Source organism: Herpailurus yagouaroundi, unplaced genomic scaffold (genome assembly GCF_014898765.1).
Source record: "Herpailurus yagouaroundi ecotype Mexico unplaced genomic scaffold, PumYag 165, whole genome shotgun sequence".
Classification (NCBI taxonomy): Eukaryota; Metazoa; Chordata; class Mammalia; order Carnivora; family Felidae; genus Herpailurus; species Herpailurus yagouaroundi.
The window spans coordinates 34,030,765-34,054,516 of record NW_024412406.1 but is presented as its reverse complement, the minus strand read 5'-3'; the positions used below and the strand labels follow the sequence as shown (position 1 = coordinate 34,054,516).

The window sequence follows — 23,752 nt, the reverse complement described above, 5'->3', positions numbered from 1 at the left end:
GGAGTGTGGTGGGCGTGGCGTGGGTGCTCTGCAGGGGGTGACATCCCCTGGAGTGTGGTGGACGTGGTGTGGATGCTCTGCAAGAGGTGACATCCCATGGAGTGGTGTGGGCATGTTGTGGATGCTCTGCAGGAGGTGGCATCCCATGGACTGGTGTGGGCTTGGCCTGGGTGCTGTGCAGGTGGTTTTAACACTGCAGGAAAAGGAGCCACCCCTGCAGACCACAGGCACCTGGACGCAGGCAGTGGAGGACACGTGGTGGCTATAAAACCTCTGTAAGAAATACTTTCTTTTTATCTAAGTTAAACTGCTGTATCTTACTAGAAAGGGTAACCTTAAGTAAGTCAATTAATTTGCTATGATTTTTTAAGCCTTTTTTTTTTCATGTTTATTTCTGTTGAGAGAGAGAGGGAGAGAGGGAGAGAGATAGCACGAGCAGGGGAGGGGCAGATAGACGGGGAGAGAGAGAATCCCAACCAGGCTCACACTGTCAGCACAGAGTCCGACGTGGGACCTGAACCCACTTAATGTGAGATCATGACCTGAGCCGAAACCAAGAGTCAGACTCAACCAGCTGAGTCACCCTAATTTGTGCCCCTAATTTGCTGTGATTTTTATCTGTACAAAGAAGGTTGTAAGTGAAACAATATATGTAAATATGTTTACATATTAAAACAGTCCTTGGCCCATAGTAAAATTACCAAGTAATTATTAGTAGCTGTTACTATTATGCTTATATCTGGATTTTCAAGAGGGAATATCTTTCTAAGAAAAGAGGATTTGGTGGCACCTGGGTGGCTCAGTTGTTGGAGCGTCCGACCTCGGCTTAGGTCATGATCTCAAGGTTCATGGTTCGGGCTCCACATCAGGCTCTGTGCTGACAGCTCGAATCCAGGACCATACTTCGAATTCTGTGTCTCACTCTCTCACTCTGCCTCTCCCCCACTCATGCTCTGTCTCTCTGTCTCTGAAGAATGAATAACTGTTAAAAAAATTTTTTTTTTTTAAAAAGAGGATTTGTTGCCTTTCCAGGATTTCTAGAGTGGTTTTGAACACCTACAAGTGATATTCCCCTACCTATTCTCATACCTGTGTTCTTGCACAGACATTAACAATGGTCCCTGCAGGAGTAGTCACGTTAAGACTGCTTCACCTTTGCTGTTCTCTTTGGCACGGACAAGATGTTCACAGTGTGGAGTGCAGGGCCTCCTCCCTTGGGTGAGCAGGTGTGCACCCACCCCCCAGTAAGACATCTTCCTCAGGATCCCCATAGGTCTGGCTCAACACTGCCAATTGGCCTGCTTCTAGAACTACTGTATTCTTTATTTTTTTATTTTATTTTTGAGAGAGAGAGACCAAGCACGAGTGGGTAAGAGGCAGAGAGAGAGGGAGACACAGAATCCAAGGCAGGCTCCAGGCTCTGAGCTGTCAGCACAGAGCCTGATGCAGGACTCAGACTCACAGACAATGTGATCATGACCTGAGCTGAAGTCGGACGCTTAACCGAATGAGCCACCCTTGCGCCCCTAGAACTACTATATTCTTGTTGGGTGTTGGGCCACAAGAAAGTATAAAGTGATAAGAATTGTTATATTATTTGCAAGTAACTAGATGCATTGATCTAATTTTATAAAGAGTGGAAAGTTATCTTTATAACTGAAAATAATATTCCTGTCTAAGTTGAGCACTATTAATAAGGATTCAGGAAAAAGGAAGAAATTATATCTTAGGCTGCATTGAAATTGTATCTAAACATACAACTGACCAGAAATGCCTGAAGCCTATTGTCAGGCACATAGAGCCAGTGCTATGAGGTGGAACATGTGTGGCCTGTGTCTTCTCATGGTGGGCGGCCATCGTCCAGCACACACAGGGAGACAGAGACATGCCAGGAAGGTAGTGGACTCAATCTTGAGCAACACTGAGGTTTAAAGAACAGTTGCAACCTCTTGATCTCAGGAGCCTGTTATACTCTTCAAAATTAATGAGACCCCAAGGAGATTTTCTTTTAGTGTGGGTTATATTGATTAAAATTTACCGTATTTGAAGGAAAATAAGGTCTTAGAAAATAGTTCTGGCCATGTGGGCCACCTGAAAGGGTATCCCCAAGCCCCTCTTTGAGAAACATGGGTCTGAAGTATTCCGTTTTTCAGATAATCTGTGTTGCAGAGTTTGAGTACTACTATAATAGTACGTATGGAGAAATTACCAACCGATAGTAGGAATGGAAAAAATTGCCATTTCCAATGGCAAATTTCAGGAACATTTTATACCCAAAATATATGCTTGATTTAAAAAAAAAAAAAAAAAAAAAAAAAAAACCTAAGTATGAACTAACTCAGTGGACCAGGTTGCTTCCTTACATGTTGCCTTCCTATTATAGTTGATATCACCATTGTAGTTTAAATCTCCTGGAGCAAATTCCACTCTATCCGCACCCAAAAGAAAGTGGTTCAGGCAGTCTTAGATTACTCAGGGAACACTTGGGAGTAGTATGTAGATGAGACTATATAAGATGGGGAAAATAACTAAGAAAACAGGCCAAGCAGGCAGGTAGTATCAGTTAACAATCTGGGATGCAGAGGGGAAAACCTGCCCCCTTTGCCTTCTTCCAGTGGACTGGAGGCCATGAACGTCTTCGTTTCCCTTGCTTCGAGTGGTTGGTTTTCCAGATAGCGTTAATGATCTACTAGTCAAAATAAAGAAGATTGGATATAATGAAACCAGAGGAAGTCATTCATTTGCTACAGCAAAACATCTATAAAATTTGTGTGGAACTATGTAAATTTAGCATTGTTTCAAATGCTAAGGCTGGAGGCTGGAACGCCAGTTCCAGTTGTACATGTTTCTGACATTCCTTTCTGATATTGTCCCCAGCCACCCTCCTTACTCTCGCAGCCTCCTTTTCAGTGCCTGGCAGAGGGCCTGCTGTTGCTGCTACAGGACTAACCCCAGGACTCTTTAGCGCATCACATGACCCAGAGCACGGAGAGCTGCCTTTCTCAGCCACAAGTTCTCTAAGTGGATGTACCCACTGGTGTTCTCTGAGCATGCATAGCTTACTCAATTCCATGCACCATTCTTGCACAAGGATGGGGTACGTTGGCTCTTACTAACCCCAGGAGAGACATCTGAGTGTGGACACCATTTCAGATTCTTATGCCAAATTTATGAGACTTTTTTCTGGAGATGCCCTCAAGTTGGTCCCCTCCCCCTAGAAACTCCTTTGTGTACTTCTACTTAGATTTTTAACAGTTTCTAGAATATTCCCCAAATAACAAACTATAGGCAAGAAAATGAATTTTTTTTTCATTCTGAGAAATAGGTGACTTTGCTTCTTAACCAATACCCAAAGCCCTTTGCAGCATGAGAAGAAGTCTTCAGTCAGCCAGGCTTATAGATCATTCTGCGGAAGGCGTTTAGCATAGATGGCCGGCTATTTCTAGCTGCTCCATACTGTGGCACTTTCATAGAAAGGACATATATCTTGTTCCCACTCCTCTATCAGCCACTGCAAACTTCACCTTTACCTAACACTGGAGATTTGGGAATCACATTTCCTTCTCAAGCAGAGACACACGTCAGCAAGGAATGCTAGCATTATAAACTGGAGAACCACCAAATCCTAGAAGGGAGGAAAGTGAGTCCAAGAGAGATTTCAGGACTTGCCCACATTATGTATGAAAGGTGTCCTCTCTATACCCCATTCTGCCTCCAGCACTCCATCAAAGCAAATCCCATATCCAGCAGCATTGGTGGGATTGGAGATGTGTAGCCCAAGGCATGATGGGGCAGTATTCCCTTCTGAACAACCTTCACCTCTATTGCAATCCTAAATTTCAATCAATCTCTGGGAACTTAATTAGATTTAAAAAGTGTGATACTCTTCATTCTACTGTATCTCTCCTAAGGAGTCACTCCAAGAACTTTTTCCTAAGTAATCTAAGAGGGCACATTTTATACTGTAACCAGTCCCAGTTAGGGCTGGTGCTTGCTTTAGAGAGAGTGGAAGAGTTGAAAACCATTTTAAAGGAAATCTCTGGTCCCACATCCTGTTATGCTGTTGGTCATAGGAGTAAGTCTCTTCGAAAAGAGTATATACCTTGGGGGCGCCTGGGTAGCTCAGTTAAGCATCCAACTTCAGCTCAGGTCATGATCTCACAGTTGGTGAGTTTGAGCCCTGTGTCGGGCTCTGTGCTAACAGCTCAGAGCCTGGATCCTGCTTCAGATTCTGTCTCCATCTCTGCCCTTTCCACCCCCCACCCATGCTCTGTCTCTGTCTCTCTCACAAATATGAAAAATAAAACTTGAAAAAAAAATTTTTTTAAAGGAAAAGAGTATACTTTGCAATTATGAATAGTTGTATCATTAGTTTATTCTATGCTAGTACTTTACACACCTAGACTATTTATAAGAAAGTGGGTGAAAGCCACACAGGATCTCTGTACTATCTTTGCTACTTTCCATGAGTCTATAATTAGTTCAAAATAAGGTTTTTTGAAAAATCAAATGAATTACTGATTAAATAGTTTAAAATAGTAATAAGTAATGGTGAATTAAGTTATATTACTTTTGGGGGACTTTATTTGAATGTACCTAAAAACACCAATAGTAGCAATAGCAGTTACCATTTATGCCACAGTCAGGCACAAAGGATACATTCCATACAGAATGTATGGAAACATGGAAACATGTCCACAATCCCGTGGCTGGGTGGATCACAGCTAGGCTCAGACCAGACCTGTGTGAGACTAAAGATGATGTGCTCTTCACTTTAAGATACTTCTCTCCATTGGTTACCACTGTTTTGTTGTTGTTGTTGTTTTGTTTTGTTTTTTAATTTTACTTTTTATTTTTTAAAATTTACATTCAAATTAGTTAACATATAGTGAAACAATGATTTCAGGAGGAGATTCCTTAATGCCCCTTACCCATTTAGCCCATCCCCCCTCCCACAACCCCTCCAGCAACCCTGATTGTTCTCCATATTTATGAGTCTCTTATGTTTTGTCCCCGTCCCTGTTTTTACATTATTTTTGTTTCCCTTCCCTTATGTTCATCTGTTTTGTCTCTTAAAGTCCTCAGATGAGTGAAGTCATATGATTTTTGTCTTTCTCTGACTAATTTCACTTAGCATAATACCCTCCAGTTCCATCCATTGCAACAGTTGCAAATGGCAAGATTTCATTCTTTGATTGCTGAGGAATACTCCATTATACATACGTACCACATCTTCTTTATCCATTCATCCATCAATGGATATTTGGGCTCTTTCCATACTTTGGCTATTGTTGATAGTGCCGTTCTAAACATGGGGTGCATGTGTCCCTTCAAAACAGCACACCTGTATCCCGTGGATAAATGCCTAGTAGTGCAATTGCTGGGTAGGGTAGTTCTATTTTTAGTTTTTTGAGGAACCTCCATACTGTTTTCCAGAGTGACTGCACCAGCTTGCATTCCCACCAACAATGCAAAAGAGATCCTCTTTCTCCGCATCCTCCTCGCCAACATCTGTTGTTGCCTGAGTTGTTAATGTTAGCCATACTGACAGGTGTAAGCTGGTATCTCATTGTGGTTTTGACTTGTATTTCCCTGATGATGAGTGATGTTGAGCATTTTCTCATGTGTCGGTTGGCCATCTGGATGTCTTCCTTGGGGAAGTGTCTATTCATGTCTTTCGCCCATTTCTTCACTGGATTATTTGTTTTTTGGATGTTGAGTTTGATAAGTTCTTTATAGATTTTTGGATACTAACCCTTTATCTGATATGTCATTTGCAAATATCTTCTCCCATTCTGTCAGTTGCCTTTTAGTTTTGCTGATTGTTTCCTTTGCTGTGTAGAAGCTTTTTATTTTGATGAGGTCTCAGTAGTTCATTTTTGCTTTTGTTTCCCTTTCCTCCGGAGACATGCTGAGTAAGAAGTTGCTGCGGGCAAGATCAAAGAGGTTTTTGCCTACTTTCTCCTCGAGGATTTTGATGGCTTCCTGTCTTACATTGAGGTGTTTCATCCATTTTGAGTTTATTTTTGTGTCTGGTGTAAGAAAGTGGTCCAGGTTCATTCTTCTGCATGTCGCTGTCCAGTTTTCCCAGCACCGCTTGCTGAAGAGACTGTCTTTATTCCATTGGATATTCTTTCCTGCTTTGTCAAAGATTAGTTGGCCATACGTCTGTGGGTCCATTTCTGGGTTCTCTATTCTGTCCCATTGATCTGAGTGTCTGTTCTTGTGCCATGGTTACCACTGTTTTAACAGAGCCCCAGCTTTTTGGTTTTCAAAATAGATTATAAAAGTGTTGTATATGTTCTGTTAAAATTTCAAAGCATCCGAAAAGCATAAAAGTGAATATAGGATAAAAAAACCAAGTGTTCTTTTATAAATCATTCCAGATATAAAATTTCATGTTTCCAAATTTTTTTAAATATGTGTAATAACTTACAAACAAAATTGGATTTATAACCTCACACATTGTTGGGATGTAAAATGGTGCAGTGCCAGCACTATGCACCACAGTTAGGTAGTTATTCAAAAAGTTAAACACAGAATTACCGTATGACCCAGCAAATTACTCCTAGGTTATCTGCATAAGAGAATTGAAAACATGTGTCCACACAGAAATTTGTATATGGATGTTCATAGCAACAGTTTTCATAACAGCTGAGAAGTGGAAATAACCCAAATGTCCATGAACTGATGAATGGATAATAAAATGTCATTTATCCATACCATGGATTATTCAGCCAAAAAAGGAATACAGTACTGACACATGCTATAACATGGATGAACCTTAAAGACATGATGCTGAGTAAAAGAAGCCAGACACAAAAGACCACATTTAATATTATTCCATTTGTATACAATGCCCATAAAAACAGCAAGTAGATCTGTAGCAAGAGTGACTGCTGACGGGCACAGCACAGGGTGTACCTGGGATGGTATTGGCGTGAGGAAACATTCTGGAAGTAGACAGTGGTGAAAGTTCCACAAGTCTATGAATACACTAAAAACCATGCAGTGTACACTTTAAAAGGATGAATTTTTTGGTATGTGACATATCTCAGTTTTAAAAATTAGATTTAAGGGCACTTGGGAGGCTCAGTTGGTTAAGCGTCTGACTCTTGATTTCAGCTCAGGTCATGATCAGGCTCATGGGATCAAGCCCCAAGTTGGGCTCTGCACTGACAGCATGCAACCTGCTTGGGATTCTCTCTCTCTTTCTCTCTCTGCCCCTCTCCCACCCACAAGCACGCAGTGTGCACACGCTAAGTAAATAAATAAACCAACAGTTTAAAAACTAAATTGAAAAATAAAATAAAAATTGTGTTCTGCTGTAAAGAATTTGGGATGCTCATATTATATCACATCTCACATAGAAGGGAGTATAACTCTTTCCATGAGCTGTCAACAATCCTCAGCCAAAATACTAGGTACTCATTTTCATGGTAAATATAACTTTTTTATGAAAAATGAGTATACATATATATATATATATATATATATATATATATACATATGCATGTATATATATAACAAAATACAATTTTAACCATTTTAAGTGTGCATTTTGGTAAATATAATTTTAATATGTGCGTATATCTTGATGTCTTCCCATTTAAATACTACCCTGTTGCTATAAATAAAATATAGCTATGGAAGCTTTCTAGTTTTCTGAGATGTGACCCAAATTTTTCTGCAGATTCACTTTATGCCATCTATAAATTAAGATATATCCTAAGAAATTTATTCTGGCAAAATGATGTTTTCAGATTTTTTTTCATATTTTTTTACCATAAACTGGATGACTTTTTCTGTATGTCCTTTTCCCCCTCTATTTTAATTAAACATATATTTTACAACTTTAAAAAAATGAAAATATAAACTTTTGGTGGCATCTACCCATCAGATAATTTGTTGTTTTAAACATATTTTAAAGGGATGGCTTTTTAGAAAGAATGAGTTTCCTATGCAACAAAGTGAAACCTGATACAAAAATGAATGGGAAGGACTGAAGTGAGAAGAACAATACACTGTAACTGTGCCAAAAGTTAGCTTCGGCACAAAGTCTGTCCCAGTCAGAGGCTGGAGTCATTTCAAGGGATGTGCATGCTGCCTGAGACGAAAGCTCTAGTTCACAGAGCCATCTGAATCACATCTATATTTCAAAACAGTAGAGAAGCTGATTTTTTATAAGACTAAGTTTTTTATTTAATGCATTAAAGTATAAATGTGTAACCGGTCCAAACTCTTAAAATTAGCCACTAGCATCCTCTAAATAAGTAAGCATCATTAAATTCAAAAAGAACTTTTCTAGGGCTATATTCATAGTATAGCACTTGTCAAAGAAAATTCCAAGGGAACACTGCTTCCAAAAAGGACTTCATGGTTATAAATTGAAGAAACTTCCATTTGTCCAGATCTTACATGTATCTTTTACACCAGGTTTTCCAGAGTCTCCCACTCCAGTGTGTCTGGCTAAGCCACAGGTAGGCTGCATGTGACAACCCTAACCCACCATAGAACCTTGTCTTCTTGGAGTTTATGGACTCCACACAACAGAAACTCTAAAAATTTAGGAAAATCGATAAACACTTGGTCACTCTCTGGAAAGTGTTATTTTCCTGTTCTGTATAAAGAATCATCTTTTCATCATACCTTTAATTTGACTCTGTTCCTTCACAAAGAAGGTCACTCTGGGGTTAAAATCTTGTCTTCAACTGGGAAATTTTTGAACAGAAAACAGCATAGAAGTTAATAGCCTAAGGGCACTTGGATGGCCTAATCGGTTAAGTGCCTGACTCTTGATCTCAGCTCAAGATCTTGGGGTCATGAGATCCAGCCCTACGTAGGGTTCAGCGTGGAGCCTGCTTGGAATACACTCTCTGTCTCTCTCTCTCTCTCTCTCTCTCTCTCTCTCTCTCGCCCCTACCCCCCTCAAAAAATAAATAAATAAACTTTAAAAAAAAGAAGCTAATAGCCTAAACAATTAGCAATATGAATAATTACAAGAGCATCAGATGCCCAACACGTTGAGTACTTATTCTGAGCATAGAAACCCTAGTAGATGCTATACTCGCAGTATGTTTTTCACCCCTTGCAGTAACACAACAGGTGTGTACTGATCTCTCCCAACTTTACAGAAGAGGAGACGGAAGGTGCAGGAATTAAGCAAACTTTCTTAAGGTTTCACAGTATATAAAATGCAGAACTAGAACAATAGACAGGTCTTGTTGCAAGGCCCATGCTGTACCCACTCCGTCGTAAACGAGGGGCTTGAGCAAAGTCTTAGCTTTGCCTTTGAAATGTAGTCAGGTCTAAGGTGAGAAATGGACATATTTATTGGTGTAGAAAATTACTGTTTGCCCGCCAACCTTGCATTTCTCCAGACTGCAAATAGGAAATGAGCATATCAAATGTGTTAGGTCTGATTTCTGCAGTGAAGTATGTAGGTGTTTGTGATAGCTGGGTGTCAGTTCCTCATCCGCCAAGTCTCTTGACCAGTTTGTCTGGGCTGGCACTTCTCTGCAACCAGGACAAATTGATGCCCACCCACTGGGGAGCTCACATCAAACAGTGAGAGGACGGCAGAGGAACATGAGTCAGGTGGCATGCTCCGGGAAAAGAAAGGAGCCAAGCCAGGAGCAGGAAGTACTGAGCACGTGGCAGACAGAGAGCAAGAGGCAAGTCCGTGTCCCATGTCCTTCCTGCCACCCCACCCACCCCCAGGGAGAGACATCACGGGCCCACCCCATTCCTTAGTCTTGGGGAAGGGCAGTGAGAGGTCAAATGAGCTTACCTCTGCACCTTCCCTGACAGCTTTTCCTGACCTTAGGCAGCCCTGGGTCCCCCAGCCCTGTCCGTCACTCACACAGACAGCTGCAACAGGGTACTTCTCAGAATTAATCAAGAGAGGGAGAGAGTAAATTTTCACAGGCAATCCCTTTTTACCATGTGTTACCCACATTTTGCTTATTTGTTTGCTTGATTTTGACCCAAAACCTAAAAATTCACAGGAATGCTATTGAGCTTCGTGTTTGTCACAGGCCATGCCCTACGAGTCTATTGAAATTAATTTGAGGAACCCAAAGGGGGTGGGGAGGTGCTTGTGTTGTCTAGTGCAAGCTAAGACCCTCATCTTCAGGTTCTGAGTTGTTCAGTTTTGTTAGCTGCTAGATCCTAAGCACCTAAAACTTGCTGTTAAACATTGAAAGAAATAAGAATATATAGATATTTACTCACACATGCATTCTATCTTGTTGAGAGAGCAAAATCTAAGAAGGCTTTGTGAGATGTGTGTGTATGTGCACACGTGCGTGCATACCAACTAAAACGGGGGGGTTTTTTAGTGTGATAAAATGTAAATAACAAATTTTCCACCTTAACCATTAGTAGTGTCATTGAGTACATTCACACTGTTCAACATCCATCACACCCCTCCAGCTCTAGAATGTTTCCATCTTCCCAAACTAAAACTCCATGACCATTCAATACTAACCGCCTGTTTCCCACCCTCTCAGCCCTTAGCAACCATCATTCCACTTTCTGTTTGTACAAGTTTGATTGCTCTAGGAACCTCATGAGTGGAATCATATAATATTTGTCCTTGTACGTCTGGCTATCTTTTTTACTTTAGATAGCTTATTGATAATTTTTCTTCTTATGAGTAATACATACCTCTTTGGAAAAAGATAGGGAACACATAAAAGCCAAAGGAAGAAAGTGTTACTTCTAAGCTGCACTCAGATAACCACTAAAATCATTTGTGTATCTTTCAGTATCCTTTTCTTTTGGCTTATTACATGCAGGTATGTGCATAGATACATACATAGAGAAAGACATTATAGTTTGTTGCCTGCTTTTCCATTAGCAAGGTATCAGAAACATTTTCCCATTTTGTTAAACACTTCTATGTAACCACTTCAATGGCTGTACAATACTTGATTGGAGGGTCGCCTGGGTGGTGCAGTCGGTTAAGCGTCCGACTTCAGCCAGGTCACGATCTCGCGGTCCGTGAGTTCGAGCCCCGCGTCAGGCTCTGGGCTGATGGCTCAGACCCTGGAGCCTGTTTCCGATTCTGTGTCTCCCTCTCTCTCTGCCCCTCCCCCATTCATGCTCTGTCTCTCTCTGTCCCAAAAATGAATAAACGTTGAAAAAAAAATTTAAAAAAAAAATACTTGATTGGGGAGCTGTGTATCACAATGTAATGGACAAACTCCTTCCTGTTCTTACGCGATTTCAAAGGCCCATTTCTCTGTGTGACAGTGTCTTCCCCATCCGAATCAGCACACATCCTGAATGGTGTCTCCTTGGCATTAGGGATAGTACCTGTTAAGCAAAACTGCACATGCCCAGATCATGAACAGGCACTTAAGTGATGAATACCATCAACAGCATCTTTTTTTTTTTCCCAGGACAGCAGGGCTTTTCAGCTTGATTGACACCATGTGGCCTCCAGCCATGCCTCTGAAAGCACCTGGCCATGGCCAAGCCCATGAAGAGGTAAGCCAGCATCTGAGGGGCTTCCCCTGACTGACACCTGCACCATGCCAGGTGCTGAGTCAGGCCCCGCCCACAGTTCACATCCCCGAGAAGCCGAGGTCCAGTGACTATCAGCCAGGAGGACAGAGATTCAGACTAGTTCACCTCAGTCTAAAGTCCAGCCTCTGGCTGCTTTCTTTGCTATGCCACACTCCATTCTTCTTGAGGTTAATTTATGACAATGTCTTAAAACCACAACCACTGCATGCCATTGTAATAATTAGGGTCTTAGCCTCGTACTAAATAAGACACAGGGTGTTTTCCCCTCTGCCTCCCAGATACTGTTAGAACCAACATTCAGTTACCAATTAGAGCACAAACTCATATAATGTGGTAAATAAAACCCATGGTATTGGTACAACTACCCGGTTAGCCAGGGACTTCCCTTCTACTGCATCAAATTGTTTATGGTAGTTGCTCACAGGTAGTAAAACTGACTGATTAAAATGTGTCCCTTCTTCACCATCCTCAAGTATATCCACCAGACTGGCCAGCGGCTGCTTTGGGCCATAGCTCTGAAAGCTGAAAACTGGGGGCTGTCTTGTTTGTGTGGTAGCTGAGTTCCTAGCAGACTGCTAAGACTATAACTCTGTAGTGTGCTAGACCAGTAAACAGTTGTCAACAGTACCCATTTTTTTTAAAAGGGAAGAAGTGTACTTATTTTTTTATTTATTTTTAATGTGTATTCATTTTTTGAGAGAGAGAGAGAGAGAGAGAGAGAGAGCATAAGTGGGGCAGGGGCAGAGAGGGGTGGGGGAACACAGAATGTGAAGCAGGCTCCAGGCTCTGAGCTGTCATTATGGAGCCTGATGCAGGGCTCGAGATCATGACCTGAGCTGAAGTCAGACACTTAACGGACTGAGCCACCCAGGCGCTCAAAGAGGAAGAAGTTTCTAAATGGTGTTTTCAGATATACTCTGAAGAATGGTTTGTTTTTGTTTTTGTTATTTAATTTTTTTAAGTGTATTTATTTACTTAGAGAGAGAGCTCGGGAGGGGCAGAGAGGGGGAGAGAGAGAATCCCAAGCAGGCTCCATATTACCAGCATGGAACCTGATCCAGGGCTCGAACTCACAATCCATGAGATCATGACCTGAGCCAAAATCTAGAGTCGGATGCTTAACCACCTGAGCCACCCAGGTACTCCTGAAGAATTTTTGTTTTTAATGAAATCTTGAATCCGTAGTAAATTCAAAAAGTGTAAAAGTTCTTATGTTTGTTCCAGAGATAAACAACATACCAATTTCTTATATAACCTTCCAGGGAGATAGAATGCATCTGTGAATAAATACCTATATATTAAAGAGTAGATTTTAATAATGTATTTGAATCTTTACCAGCACACTTATGTTTGCCTTTGCCTTCATTTTAAACAGGTAGAAACTCGTGTGCCTCCTCCTAGCTTCTGTTACATCCTCTCTGCTCATCCAAGTGTGGGACAGATTGATGTCATAGAAGAAGACCGCATTTCTAAGCTTTACCAACCTCCAGTTACCCGCTTCTTAAGAGAAATTCTTCAGGTATCGTCTGTGTTTCTAATGGGGTCTTTAACTACTTTCACTGTATGTGTGTGTTTTGTGTCACGTTCTAATCATTTTCAATGCCTTTCCAGACCGATGACCACAGTACACGTTGCAGTTTCTATGCCAGAGTGATTTATCAAAGATCACAGGTAATCGATCCCTCTCTCTCTCTTTCCAATAAGGTGTTAAAAAGTTTGCTAAAGGATAACCTCTCATAGAAATTAATGGAGCGCTAAAATGGAAAAGCGTTTTTAAAATGCAGTTGTGCGTGCTCCTAGCCTAGGCAGCAGTGTATCCATTTCTTGTGCAGGTGCAGCCTGCCAGCCAGTGTGGTATGTCCTGGGTGTGAAACAGCCTAGGCAGAGCCTGCCTGAGAAGGTCTCAGCCCCGCACTGTGCATTCCTTTCTGGCACAGAGGCAGGTCGTAGGAAGGGGGTAAAAGGAGGACTCTCAGGACTGAGCTCGGCCCCTGCCAGTACCGTCCAGGAGCTCTGAGTTAGCGACAGGTGAAGGAAGCCCTGTGGCCCCTGGGAGGCTTCGGCAGTCCTGGGGAGATGCTCATTTGCCGCCTTGCCACTCAACAAATCAGCTAGGAGCAGAAAAGGGAAAGAGATGTTTTTGGTAAGCGGAACACCTGCCGTAAGTTCTGCCAGAAAAAAAAACCTCTGCTGGACCTTAACTCAGAGAGGAACATCCATGCACATCTGTCACCGGAGGAATACAGACCATCCCATTGTTCAATCCTCGTTTTCCTCTTCTCCGTTCACTTCTTAATCGTTTGACAGTGAATTGATACCCCTCCTGAGGAATAAGAGAGTGACTGACATCAGTCATTCACAGTGCTTCCTACGAGCCACCCAGTATTTGGCTCAACAGGCAGGGCGACAGGCCCTCACTGAGGGTGATGTCTAGCTTACCTGAGGTGCCTCTTACCTTCCAACCCTGAAGCAGACCGAAGGCTGACTGCAAATTCCCCCACCCACCGTCTGCGGGACACTTAGTATGTTAAGACATGCTTGGCAGCTGGCACATTGCCTATTATTCTAACACATTTCAGGTCGTATGACTGTGTCATAGACAGTGTTTCACTGTGCGGCTGCCATTTACTCTGCAGATAGCTGCTGTCCTCGGGGGCAATATAGCACACGTTGGTGCCCGTAGAGGCTCACCTGCCCACAGCCCCAGCTGGCAGCAGAGGTGGGAAGTAAAGGGAGCAGGTGTCCGATATACCATAGCGAAGTCTCCCTGCTAGCCCCAGTGGACAGAGAGAGACAAACTACAGGTCGTCTGCCTCACTGCATGAAGGAGCCTTGCCTTCTGGCCAGTTGAGAACACTGATACCCTCCTGTCCTGAGTTTTCTGCCAAGAAATAGGCTTCCATTAGCACAGGTGCAGCCTGCCAGCAAGCGTGGGTTTCAGTGGGAGTATGTACCGAAGGATTGGTAGTACTTAGGTGACAGGGGCTTGGAACCCAAAGGAACAGATTCCTCAATGCGTTATAATTCTCTGTACCTCCTGTGTTCTGCTTTTGTGGGGCAGAGAATCACCAGAAACCAACTTCCTCGGGGAGGAATTGAAATAAGCTAGGTCCTGGGGCCACAGTGTGGTCCAGCCAGTCACCTGTACATTACAGTGCTGGTTGACTTTAAGAAGGGCACTAGGAGTCACTGCAAGAACCTGAGTTTTTAAAGAAGATTCTATTGTATCTCCATTATACAAATGGCCAAGTCATGTAGGTGAAAAAGATATTTACCTTTTTTTTTAATGATTTTATCTTTAAGTAATCTCTGCCCCTAACTTAGGCTCAAACTTACAACCCTGAGATCAAGAGTTGCATGCTCTACCCAACTTAGCCAGCCAGGTGCCCCCTTGACTTGTATTTTGAATAAAATTATTCTAACCTTTTAGATTAATAGTAATTATAGATTCATGTAGGCTGCAAAGAAATAGTGTCCTCCCATGTAGCCTGCCCTGTACTAACTTCTCATACCCAGAGTAGCTACCATTTAACACCCTAACCAAGAAAGTGACATCAGCCACTAATCTGGTGTCATCTTCATAATTAGGTCATTTCATGATAGTTACACAAATGAGACCACGCAATATATATCAGTGATGTCTCCTAGGCCAGCTGCACAAAGTAACCAAAAGCTGGATCGCTGAAAACAACAGAAATATATCATTTCACACTTCTGGAGGCTAAAAGTCTGAAATCAAGGAAGGTATCAGCAGGGCCATGCTCTCTGTGACGGCTTCAGGGAAAATCTCCTTGCCTCTTCCAGCTTCTGGTGTTTGCTGGCAATCCTTGGCACATACACGCATCACCCCAGGCACATGGCCATCTGTGTCTTCACATGGCCTTCCCTCTGTGCCTATCAGAATCCAAATTTCCTTTTCTTTTAAGGACACCAGTCATGTTGGATGAGGGCCTGCTGAAATGATCTCCTCTTAACTTGGTTACATTTATAAAGACTTTAGTTTCAAATTAGATCACATTCTGACATACTAGAGTTAGGACTTCAACCGATCTTTTTGGAGGGACACAATTCAACCTGTAACAGCTCCTTTGGGAGCTATTTGTTTGGGATTATTTTTCCCCCAATTAATAAAATTCTCTAGAGATTCATCCAGAGAACTAATAATGTTGAACATCTTTTCATGTGTTTATTTGCCATCTGTATAACTTCTTTGATGAAATGTCTATACATGTCTTTTGCCTATTTTCTGTTTGGATTATTTGTTTACTGCTGAATTTTTATTTATTTTTTCAATATGGCATTTTCTTTTATATTTATATTTTTATTTTTTATATTTTCGTTAGATAACATACACTGCAGTATTGGTTTCAGAAGTAGAATTCAGTGATTCATCACTTACGTATAATACCCAGTGCTCATCCCAAGTGCAGTCCTTAATGCCCATTACCCATTTAGCCCATCTCCCACCCATGTCCCTCCATCAATCCTCAGTTTGTTCTCTCGTTAAGAGTCTCTTGTGGTATGTTTCCCTTTCTTCTCTTCCCATCCCTCCTTTTCATATGTTCATCTGTTTTGTTTCTTAAATTCCGAATATAACTGCTGAATTTTTTAAGTTCTTTATATAATCTCTATACAAAGCCTTTGTCAGATATGTGATTTGCCAATATTTCTCAGGGTCTATAATCTGTGTTTTCATCCTTTCAACAGGGGTTTTGCAGAGCAGAGTTTTTCAGTTTTATGTGGTCAAATGTATTAACTTTCCCTCTTATGGATCATGCCTTTGTCATTAAGTCTAAGACAAGTCAAGTCTCTTTGCCTAGTCTTAGGTCCCAAAGTTTATTTTTTTTTTTTAATGTTTACTTATTTTTAAGAGACAGAGAGCACGCGCTCAGCGTGCGCACGTGCGCACGCGCGCGCGCACACACACACACACACACACACACACACACACGTGAATGGGGGAGGGGCAGAGGCAGAGAGACAAAAAGAATCCCAAGCAGACTTCTCACTGTCAGCACAGAGCCCAGGATGGGGCTGGATCTCACGAACTGTGAGATCATGACCTGAGCCCAAATCAAGAGTCAGATGCGCAACTGACTGAGCTACCCAGGTGCCCCCCAAATTTATGCTTTATGTTCTTTTCCAGAAGATTTATAATTTTACATTTGAGTATGCTGCATTTTTGAGTTGGTTTTTTAATAAAGTGTGTAGTTTAGGTCAAAGTTCATTTTTTTTTTTGCCTAGAGATGTCCAGTGTTCCAGCATTATTTGTTGATAGGTTGTCCTTCCTCCATTGAATTGCTTTTGCAACTTTGTCAAAAATTAATGGGGCATTTTTGTGTGGAAGAGATCTTTTTTTGTTGTTGTTGTTCTTAAGTAGGCTTCACACCCAGCGTGGAACCCAACACGGGGCTTGAACTCACAACCATGAGATCAAGACTTGACTAAGATCGGGAGTCAAACACTTAACTGTCTGAGCCACCCAGGCGCCCCAGAAGAGATCCATTTTTAATAAAATTTTAGTAATAATAATGGTAGAACAGCTTTCAATTAGTTGGTTATTTGTGTCTTTTTACAGAGGATATTATTTGTTACTGATTTTATTCATAACCCCAATGGTAACAATAAATTGATAGTTAATTTCAAAGGAAGTTAGACAATTTTGGCCCATCAAGAAATTAAAAAAGAGACAGTAAGCCAAATCCAGGGTATTTACAAAGAGTATCTAAAATCTTTGAATGCTGTCAGAAGAAGTCCCAACTATAGATAATCTTATAGAAATCTTTGCCCTTCCTGAGATATCTACCATTTTTTAAAATGTGATTTTGCTAGTTGTTCCCCTAAAATCATTTATAATTCCATGGTCCAATACAGGATCTTGCATTGCACTTAGCTGTCATGTTTCTTTCCTCTTCAAATAGAATGTTTCTGCATCTTTGCTTATTTTTTAGGACCTTAACATTTTTGAAGAATAGAGATCAGTTACTTAGAGTATCTCTCCCTTTGCATTTACCTCGTGTTAGCTCATGACTAGATTCAAGCTATGCATTTTTGTCAGGAATACCACATAAAAATACTGTCTTCGTATCAGAAAGCACACAGCTGATTTGTCCCAGTGCTGTAATATTTTATCAGCTGATTACAATGGTGTTATCTAAGATGCTCAAAATCACTCATCATCAGGGAAATACAAATCAGGACTACCATGAGATACCACCTCACACCTATCAAAATGGCTAAGAGTAACAACACAGGAAACAACAGGTGTTGGCAAGGATGTGGAGAAAGGGGAACCCTTTTGCACTGTTGGTGGGCGTGCAAACTGGTGAACTATGGAGAACAGTGTGGAGGCTCCTCAAAAAGTTAAAAGTAGAACTACCCTACAATCCAGCAATTGTACTACTAGGTATTTATCCAAAGGATACAAAAATACAGATTTGAAGGGGCACATGCACCCCGATGTTTATAGCAGCATTATCAACAATAGCCAAATTATGAAAATAGCCCAATATCCACTGACTAATGAATGGATAAAGAAGAGGTGATTGATATATATAATATTAGTTGTGAAAAAGAAATCTTCCTATTTGCAATGACATGGATGGAGCTAGTGAGTATTGTGCTACGTGAAATAAGTCAGAGAAAGACAAAGATCATATGATTTCACTCATATATGAAACTTAAGAAACAAAACAAATGAGCAAAGGGGGGAAAAAAGAGAGAGGCAAACCAGAAAACAGACTCTTAACTATAGAGAACAAATAGGGTTGCTAGAGGGGAGGTGGACAGGGAATGAGCTTAATGGGTGATGGGTGTTAAGGAGGGCACTTTGATGATCACTGGGTGTTATATAAAAGTGATGAACCACTAAATTCTACACCTGAAACTAATAACATACACTGTATGTTAACTAACTGGAATTTAAAGAAAAACTTTTGAAAAAAAAATATGGTGTTTTCTAGTTTTCTCCACTCTAAAGTTAGTAACTATCTGATCCATATAAAGGAAGATATTTGGGTGGGACAGGGGTGGAAAGATATTTGTATGTAGGAAGATACATTGAGACTATGTAAATATCCTATTTTCATCAAACTTTTACTCACTCATTTTAATATCCATATGATTCTTGGCCTGAATTATTACTCTGATAGTGACCTAATGGTAGTTTTCTAACTCTAGCTTACCTTCTATATTTATTAGTTGCATTCAGCTATACTTAGGAGCTTTTTATTTCCTTGATTTAATTATGTATTCACTTATATCAGTATGGACCAGTGAATTCAGTTTTTATTCAATGAGTTATAATCTTACTGTTGTTTATTTGGATGTTCAAATTTACCAGATTCAGGCTGGCTCATGTGCCCTTTGGGCATGTTCCTGTATCCTTTTAAGTACTTGCTTGCTGTCTGACACAATAAGATGTTTCAACTCACCTTGTGCTTTCTCTGCTCTGGAAACAGCCATCTCTTCAAGGAGCCCTGGTTGATTTTAGTGGAAAACAGCATTTAAACAAAGGTCTGGTAACTAGATGGGATCATTGCCACTGGCATGTTATTGCCTTCAGACCCTCTCAGTGAACAGAACAAGGAAGTATTACGTATGTAAACCCATGCACACATACACATAAATCTGTATTTCTTTCCATCTCTCCATCTATATCTGAAATCTTAATTTTACACCAATATCTCCAACTGTAGATCCTTACCACAGAACTGACTTTAGGTTTTCCCTGTTTCCACATTTATAACTCCCTTATCTAATAGTGAGAAACCTGTCTCTCATTTTCCTCCATATAATTTACTCTAATTTCCTATGTGTAATCAGCATTCAACCATGTGAGCTCCCCCTTGACCCAAACCCACAGCTCCTACCATGCAAGTCACTTTCTCTGCCCATTCCTGTCAACCAGCCAAATGGAATCCTCAAACTGACCATGCCATCAATCCACGCAAGCAACACCAACTGAACCTCAAGCCAGACAGGTTGTCATGGTCCAGCCCTACTGACTACAAGGGTCTTCCCAGGCAAATCCTTGGCCTCATTGGATCTACTAAATCCTAAACTCTGACCAAGGGTAAAGGGCAGAATACCACTATAATGAACTTTAAAAGACATTACAACTTTTGCAGATGAAAGAAAATTATAGGGGTGCCTGGGTGACTCAGTTAGGCGTCTGAGTCTTGATTTCGGCTCAGGTCACATTCTCACAGTTGGTGAGTTGGAGCCCCATATTGGGCTCTGTGCTGATAGTGCAGAGCCTGCTTGGAATTCTCTCTCTCCCCTTCTCTCTCTGTTTCTGGCTCGCTCGCTCTCTCTCTCTCTCTCTCTCTCTCTCTCTCTCTGAAAAATAAATGAACTTAAAAAAAAAAAAGAAAATTATTATCAAGTCCAAGTGTTTGCTAGTGACCAAGACACATAGATTCTATTATATACTTGAAAGAATAAAAAAGAAAAAGAAAAATTGTTGCAGATACAACAGTTATTTTATTCCTGCTTTATACCACGGCCCTATGCAAAGTCTGAGGGCAGTAATAAATATGCCTGTCTTAGTCAGTTTGGGCTGCTATGGATTAAGCAGCAGCAGTTCATTTCTCACAGGTCTGAGTTCAAATTGCCAACATGGTCAGGTTCTCAGTGAGGCCCCTCCTGTTGATTTACAAAAGGATATGTCTTTGCATCCTCGCAATGTGGAAGGCAGGAGAGGAGACAAACTGCCTCATGTGTTACAAGGACCCTGATTCCACCATCAAGGTGACACCCTCATGACCTAATTACCTCCTGAATACCGCACCTACCATTACGATCACACTGGAGGTCAGGAATTCAACTTATGAATTGAGGATGTGGGAGTGGATGTGAACATTCAGTTTATAACAATCTCTGATCCCTAGGAAACCTACGTCTAACAGGAGAGAAGAATGTGTATGGACTAAATATAAGACAGTGTGGTAATTCACATTCTGGGTATGGGAACATGAGATCTGGACAAAAAGAGCAGTGAAATCTCCCTGAGTAGGTCAAGGACAATACATTAGTGCCAAGGAAGGGCAGACTGTATCCCAGCAAAGGAGCCCTTTAGACAAGTACAGGGTTGGGGTTCCCAGGGCTCAGCCATGTCAATCAGGTTGGATTGTTTGCTAGTGACCAAGACACGCAGACTCTATTGCATATTTGAAAACATTTGTGGGAATGATATCTAAAATAGTGTTGTAATAATCATCTAACATTATTGCTTTTAAAAGTTTGGATATTAGGGGCGCCTGGGTGGCTCTGTCGGTTTAGCGTTCAAATTTGGCTCAGGTCATAACCTCACAGTTCGTGAGTCCGAGCCCCACATCGGACTCACTGCTGTCAGCCTGTTGGCTCACTTCGGATCCTCTGTCCCCTCTCACTCTGCCCCTCTCTTGCTTATGCTCTCTCTCTCAAAAAATAAGTTAAAAACATTAATTTTCTTTTAAGTCTTGGACGTTAGCATAGCTATTAAAGTTAATAGACTTGACTGTGTCTTTGAATTGTAACTAAATGATTTGCTTCTTCCGCAGCAAAGGGAGATTTGGCTGATGGTGACTGATGTCACCCTGCAGATGCAGGATGAGAATAACTCTGGCCTCCCCAAAACTGTACCAGTCTGTGTGGCCCCCTCATGTGTGCTGAGCCAGGAAGTCGTGGAAGCGCTCGCCGAGGCTACCCCTCACAGCTTCCTCTTCAGGGACACTCTCCGAGCCCAGGGTATGCTTTCTTCTTCCCAGTTTTGACCCAGCAGCCACTGATAGACGCCACAGAATGGCATTGTGGCTTGTCAATGCCTCTGACTTATTTGGAACTGCGTCCCTTCATGAAGCCAACTGCGGACGTGGTGTGTGGAGTGGAAGAGACCCGTGGTACCAGCCTGGGGCTTCAAATGACCCCTGTCATGGTCACCTGGACAGAACTAGAACGCTTGCAGTGCTGACACCTCCTGTGAAAGATGCCGTTGGTCACTCAAAGATGGTCTCTTGGTGGCACACTTTACAGGTGCAAAAGCCACCTGAAGCCATTGCCTGAAACATCACTTTTTAAAACAAACAAATGCCTGGAACATTATAAATATATGCTTAGATCAATCAGCTCTTTTTTTCCAGGAATCAAATTAGAATCCTGCCTAAACTACATATTTTTTATTTGATTGAGGTGTAATTTGCATACCACAAAATTCACCTTTCCAAATTGAATTTGAATCTAGTATTTGTGTGCTTTTCCAGCTTAGCACACTGGTGGCTTTAGGACTTCCTTTCTGCACAGTGCATGTGTCGTAGGACACAAGGGAGGGGGCGCAAAACTGCGCCCTCTGCCCACACAGCCTTAGGAGGCTGGCAAAGGACACTGTCCTCACTGGGAGGAAAACTCACTTTCTCTTCAGTGCTTCCATAATCCGAAGTGTCTCTGTCGGCAGGTCAGATTGTTTGTGTTGAACGAAGTGTCCTTTTGCTTCAAAAGCCCCTTTTGGGTATGGCCTCCAGTGCTCCCTCCTGTGAACTGACCAGCCCTGTGAAGCTCAATGAACTGGATTCTGTCACTCAGGTCAACTCCATTTGCAGCGTTCAAGGTGGGTAGTCAAGTCAATCCTGGTGGAAATGGAAATGGTATTTACATTTTGTTAAATATCATACTTCATATTCATTTCCTCATTCATTAAGCAAGTATTTATTGTTGTCTCACATGTCCCAGACTTTGGATACATAAGGAACAAAATCAGAAGAGGTTCTTGCCTCTTCGACTCACAGTCTATATAGAAAGACATCAGTCAGCTATGCACACGATCAGACTTGGAACTGCAGCGTTCAGAGTGCTCCAAGTACTGATTGCTGGGACCTCACATTGTTAGGGAGGTCACTGTAGCTGCCCCAAGGACAGGAGCTTTGTGCTGCAATCTGAAGCAGGAAGTAGCTAAGTAGGTGAAGGAGTAGAGGCAGGAAGAATGTCTGAAGGGAAAAAACCAGGACACGTAAAAGCTGCTGACAGGGCAGTGTCAGGGAGCACCAGAGTTTGGAAGGGGGCTGGAAAGGCATCTGGATGGAGGGAATGACTGGAGACTAGGCTGAGAGGCCAACCACTGCCCGAGTGGGTGGCCCTGGCAGGAGTGTGCTCTGTCATTGACAGGAGGGTGATCCAGTGTTTGTCTCTGCAGAGCAGAGTGGAAGGGCCAGGGCCTTGGGTAATAGCCAGTGGGAGGGCAAGCAGCAGTCCCAAGGCATGAGATAAGGGAAGAGGTGAAGTAAACATGGAAGACGGTTTAGTTGGGGGAAACTGACAGGTTGGGTAGTGAATTCAGTACAGAGGAGGCAAGGCACAGATGAAGGCTGGGAACATACCTGATGACGTCTGAGATCCCGGTTTAGGCCGCAAGGTGATAGTAGAGCTGTTGAAGGGAACCGGACGTGGCAGATGAGGCCAGCTTTGAGAGCACAATTTTAGCTATGTCTTGACGAGTTTAGATGTTTTGATCCATCTGAAAAGACATTTCAGTAGCTGATTGGATATGTGAGTCTGGGGCTCAACATAGCATTAATATTCTCCTTTTTAACTTTCTGAATTTTTTAGTGAAAAAAGTAGTGCCTGTCCAGTGGAACTAGTGAAAGATGAATAAAGAGAAAGAGAAATTATTTCCTACTGTGCACCTGCCATGCTGCACTCTGTACACACAGGAGCACATGCGTTTGCCCCCTTCGGAGGCAGTGTGTGCGACTGCACGACTTTGTAAAACACATTATCCTGGCGCTTGCTTTCCTCACTTAGGACTCTAGCAGGGATGTCCATCCAGATGGGTAGATAAAGATCTAACTCAAGATATTAATTGTTGCATAATATTCCCTTCTATGAATAAACTGTCTCTCCACTGATGGGCATCAAACATGTTCCCCTGTTTTTGCAATTATAAACAAGGCTGAAATAAACACGCTTTACATCAATCCCTACTGATTTCTTTGCAGGAAGATTTCAGGGTCTTAGGGTTCGTGTATTTTTTAAACAACTTTACTGAGGTATAACTTACATCACTACAATTCATTCATTTAAGATGTTTTAGTATGTTCACAGATATGCAACTGTCACTACAATCTAATTTAAAACATTGTTGGGGCACCTGGCTGGCTCAGTCGGTAGAGCATGTAACTCCTGATCTCCAGGTTGTAAGTTTGAGACCCATATTTAAAAAAAAAAAAAAAAAAAAAAAAAAGGCACT

At 41.8% G+C, this 23,752-nt stretch overlaps 1 protein-coding gene across 1 annotated transcript in view; it reads left to right on the top strand.

The window, feature by feature from the left end:
- Positions 1 to 23,752, top strand: part of SPIDR (scaffold protein involved in DNA repair) — a 504,944-nt gene that overhangs the window by 459,963 nt on the left and 21,229 nt on the right. Inside the window, exons 12-16 of the mRNA XM_040487839.1 lie at positions 11,406 to 11,493; positions 12,908 to 13,051; positions 13,144 to 13,203; positions 21,075 to 21,261; positions 21,965 to 22,117. Coding sequence (XP_040343773.1) covers positions 11,406 to 11,493; positions 12,908 to 13,051; positions 13,144 to 13,203; positions 21,075 to 21,261; positions 21,965 to 22,117 — 632 coding nt within the window. The remainder of the gene's footprint in view (positions 1 to 11,405; positions 11,494 to 12,907; positions 13,052 to 13,143; positions 13,204 to 21,074; positions 21,262 to 21,964; positions 22,118 to 23,752) is intronic.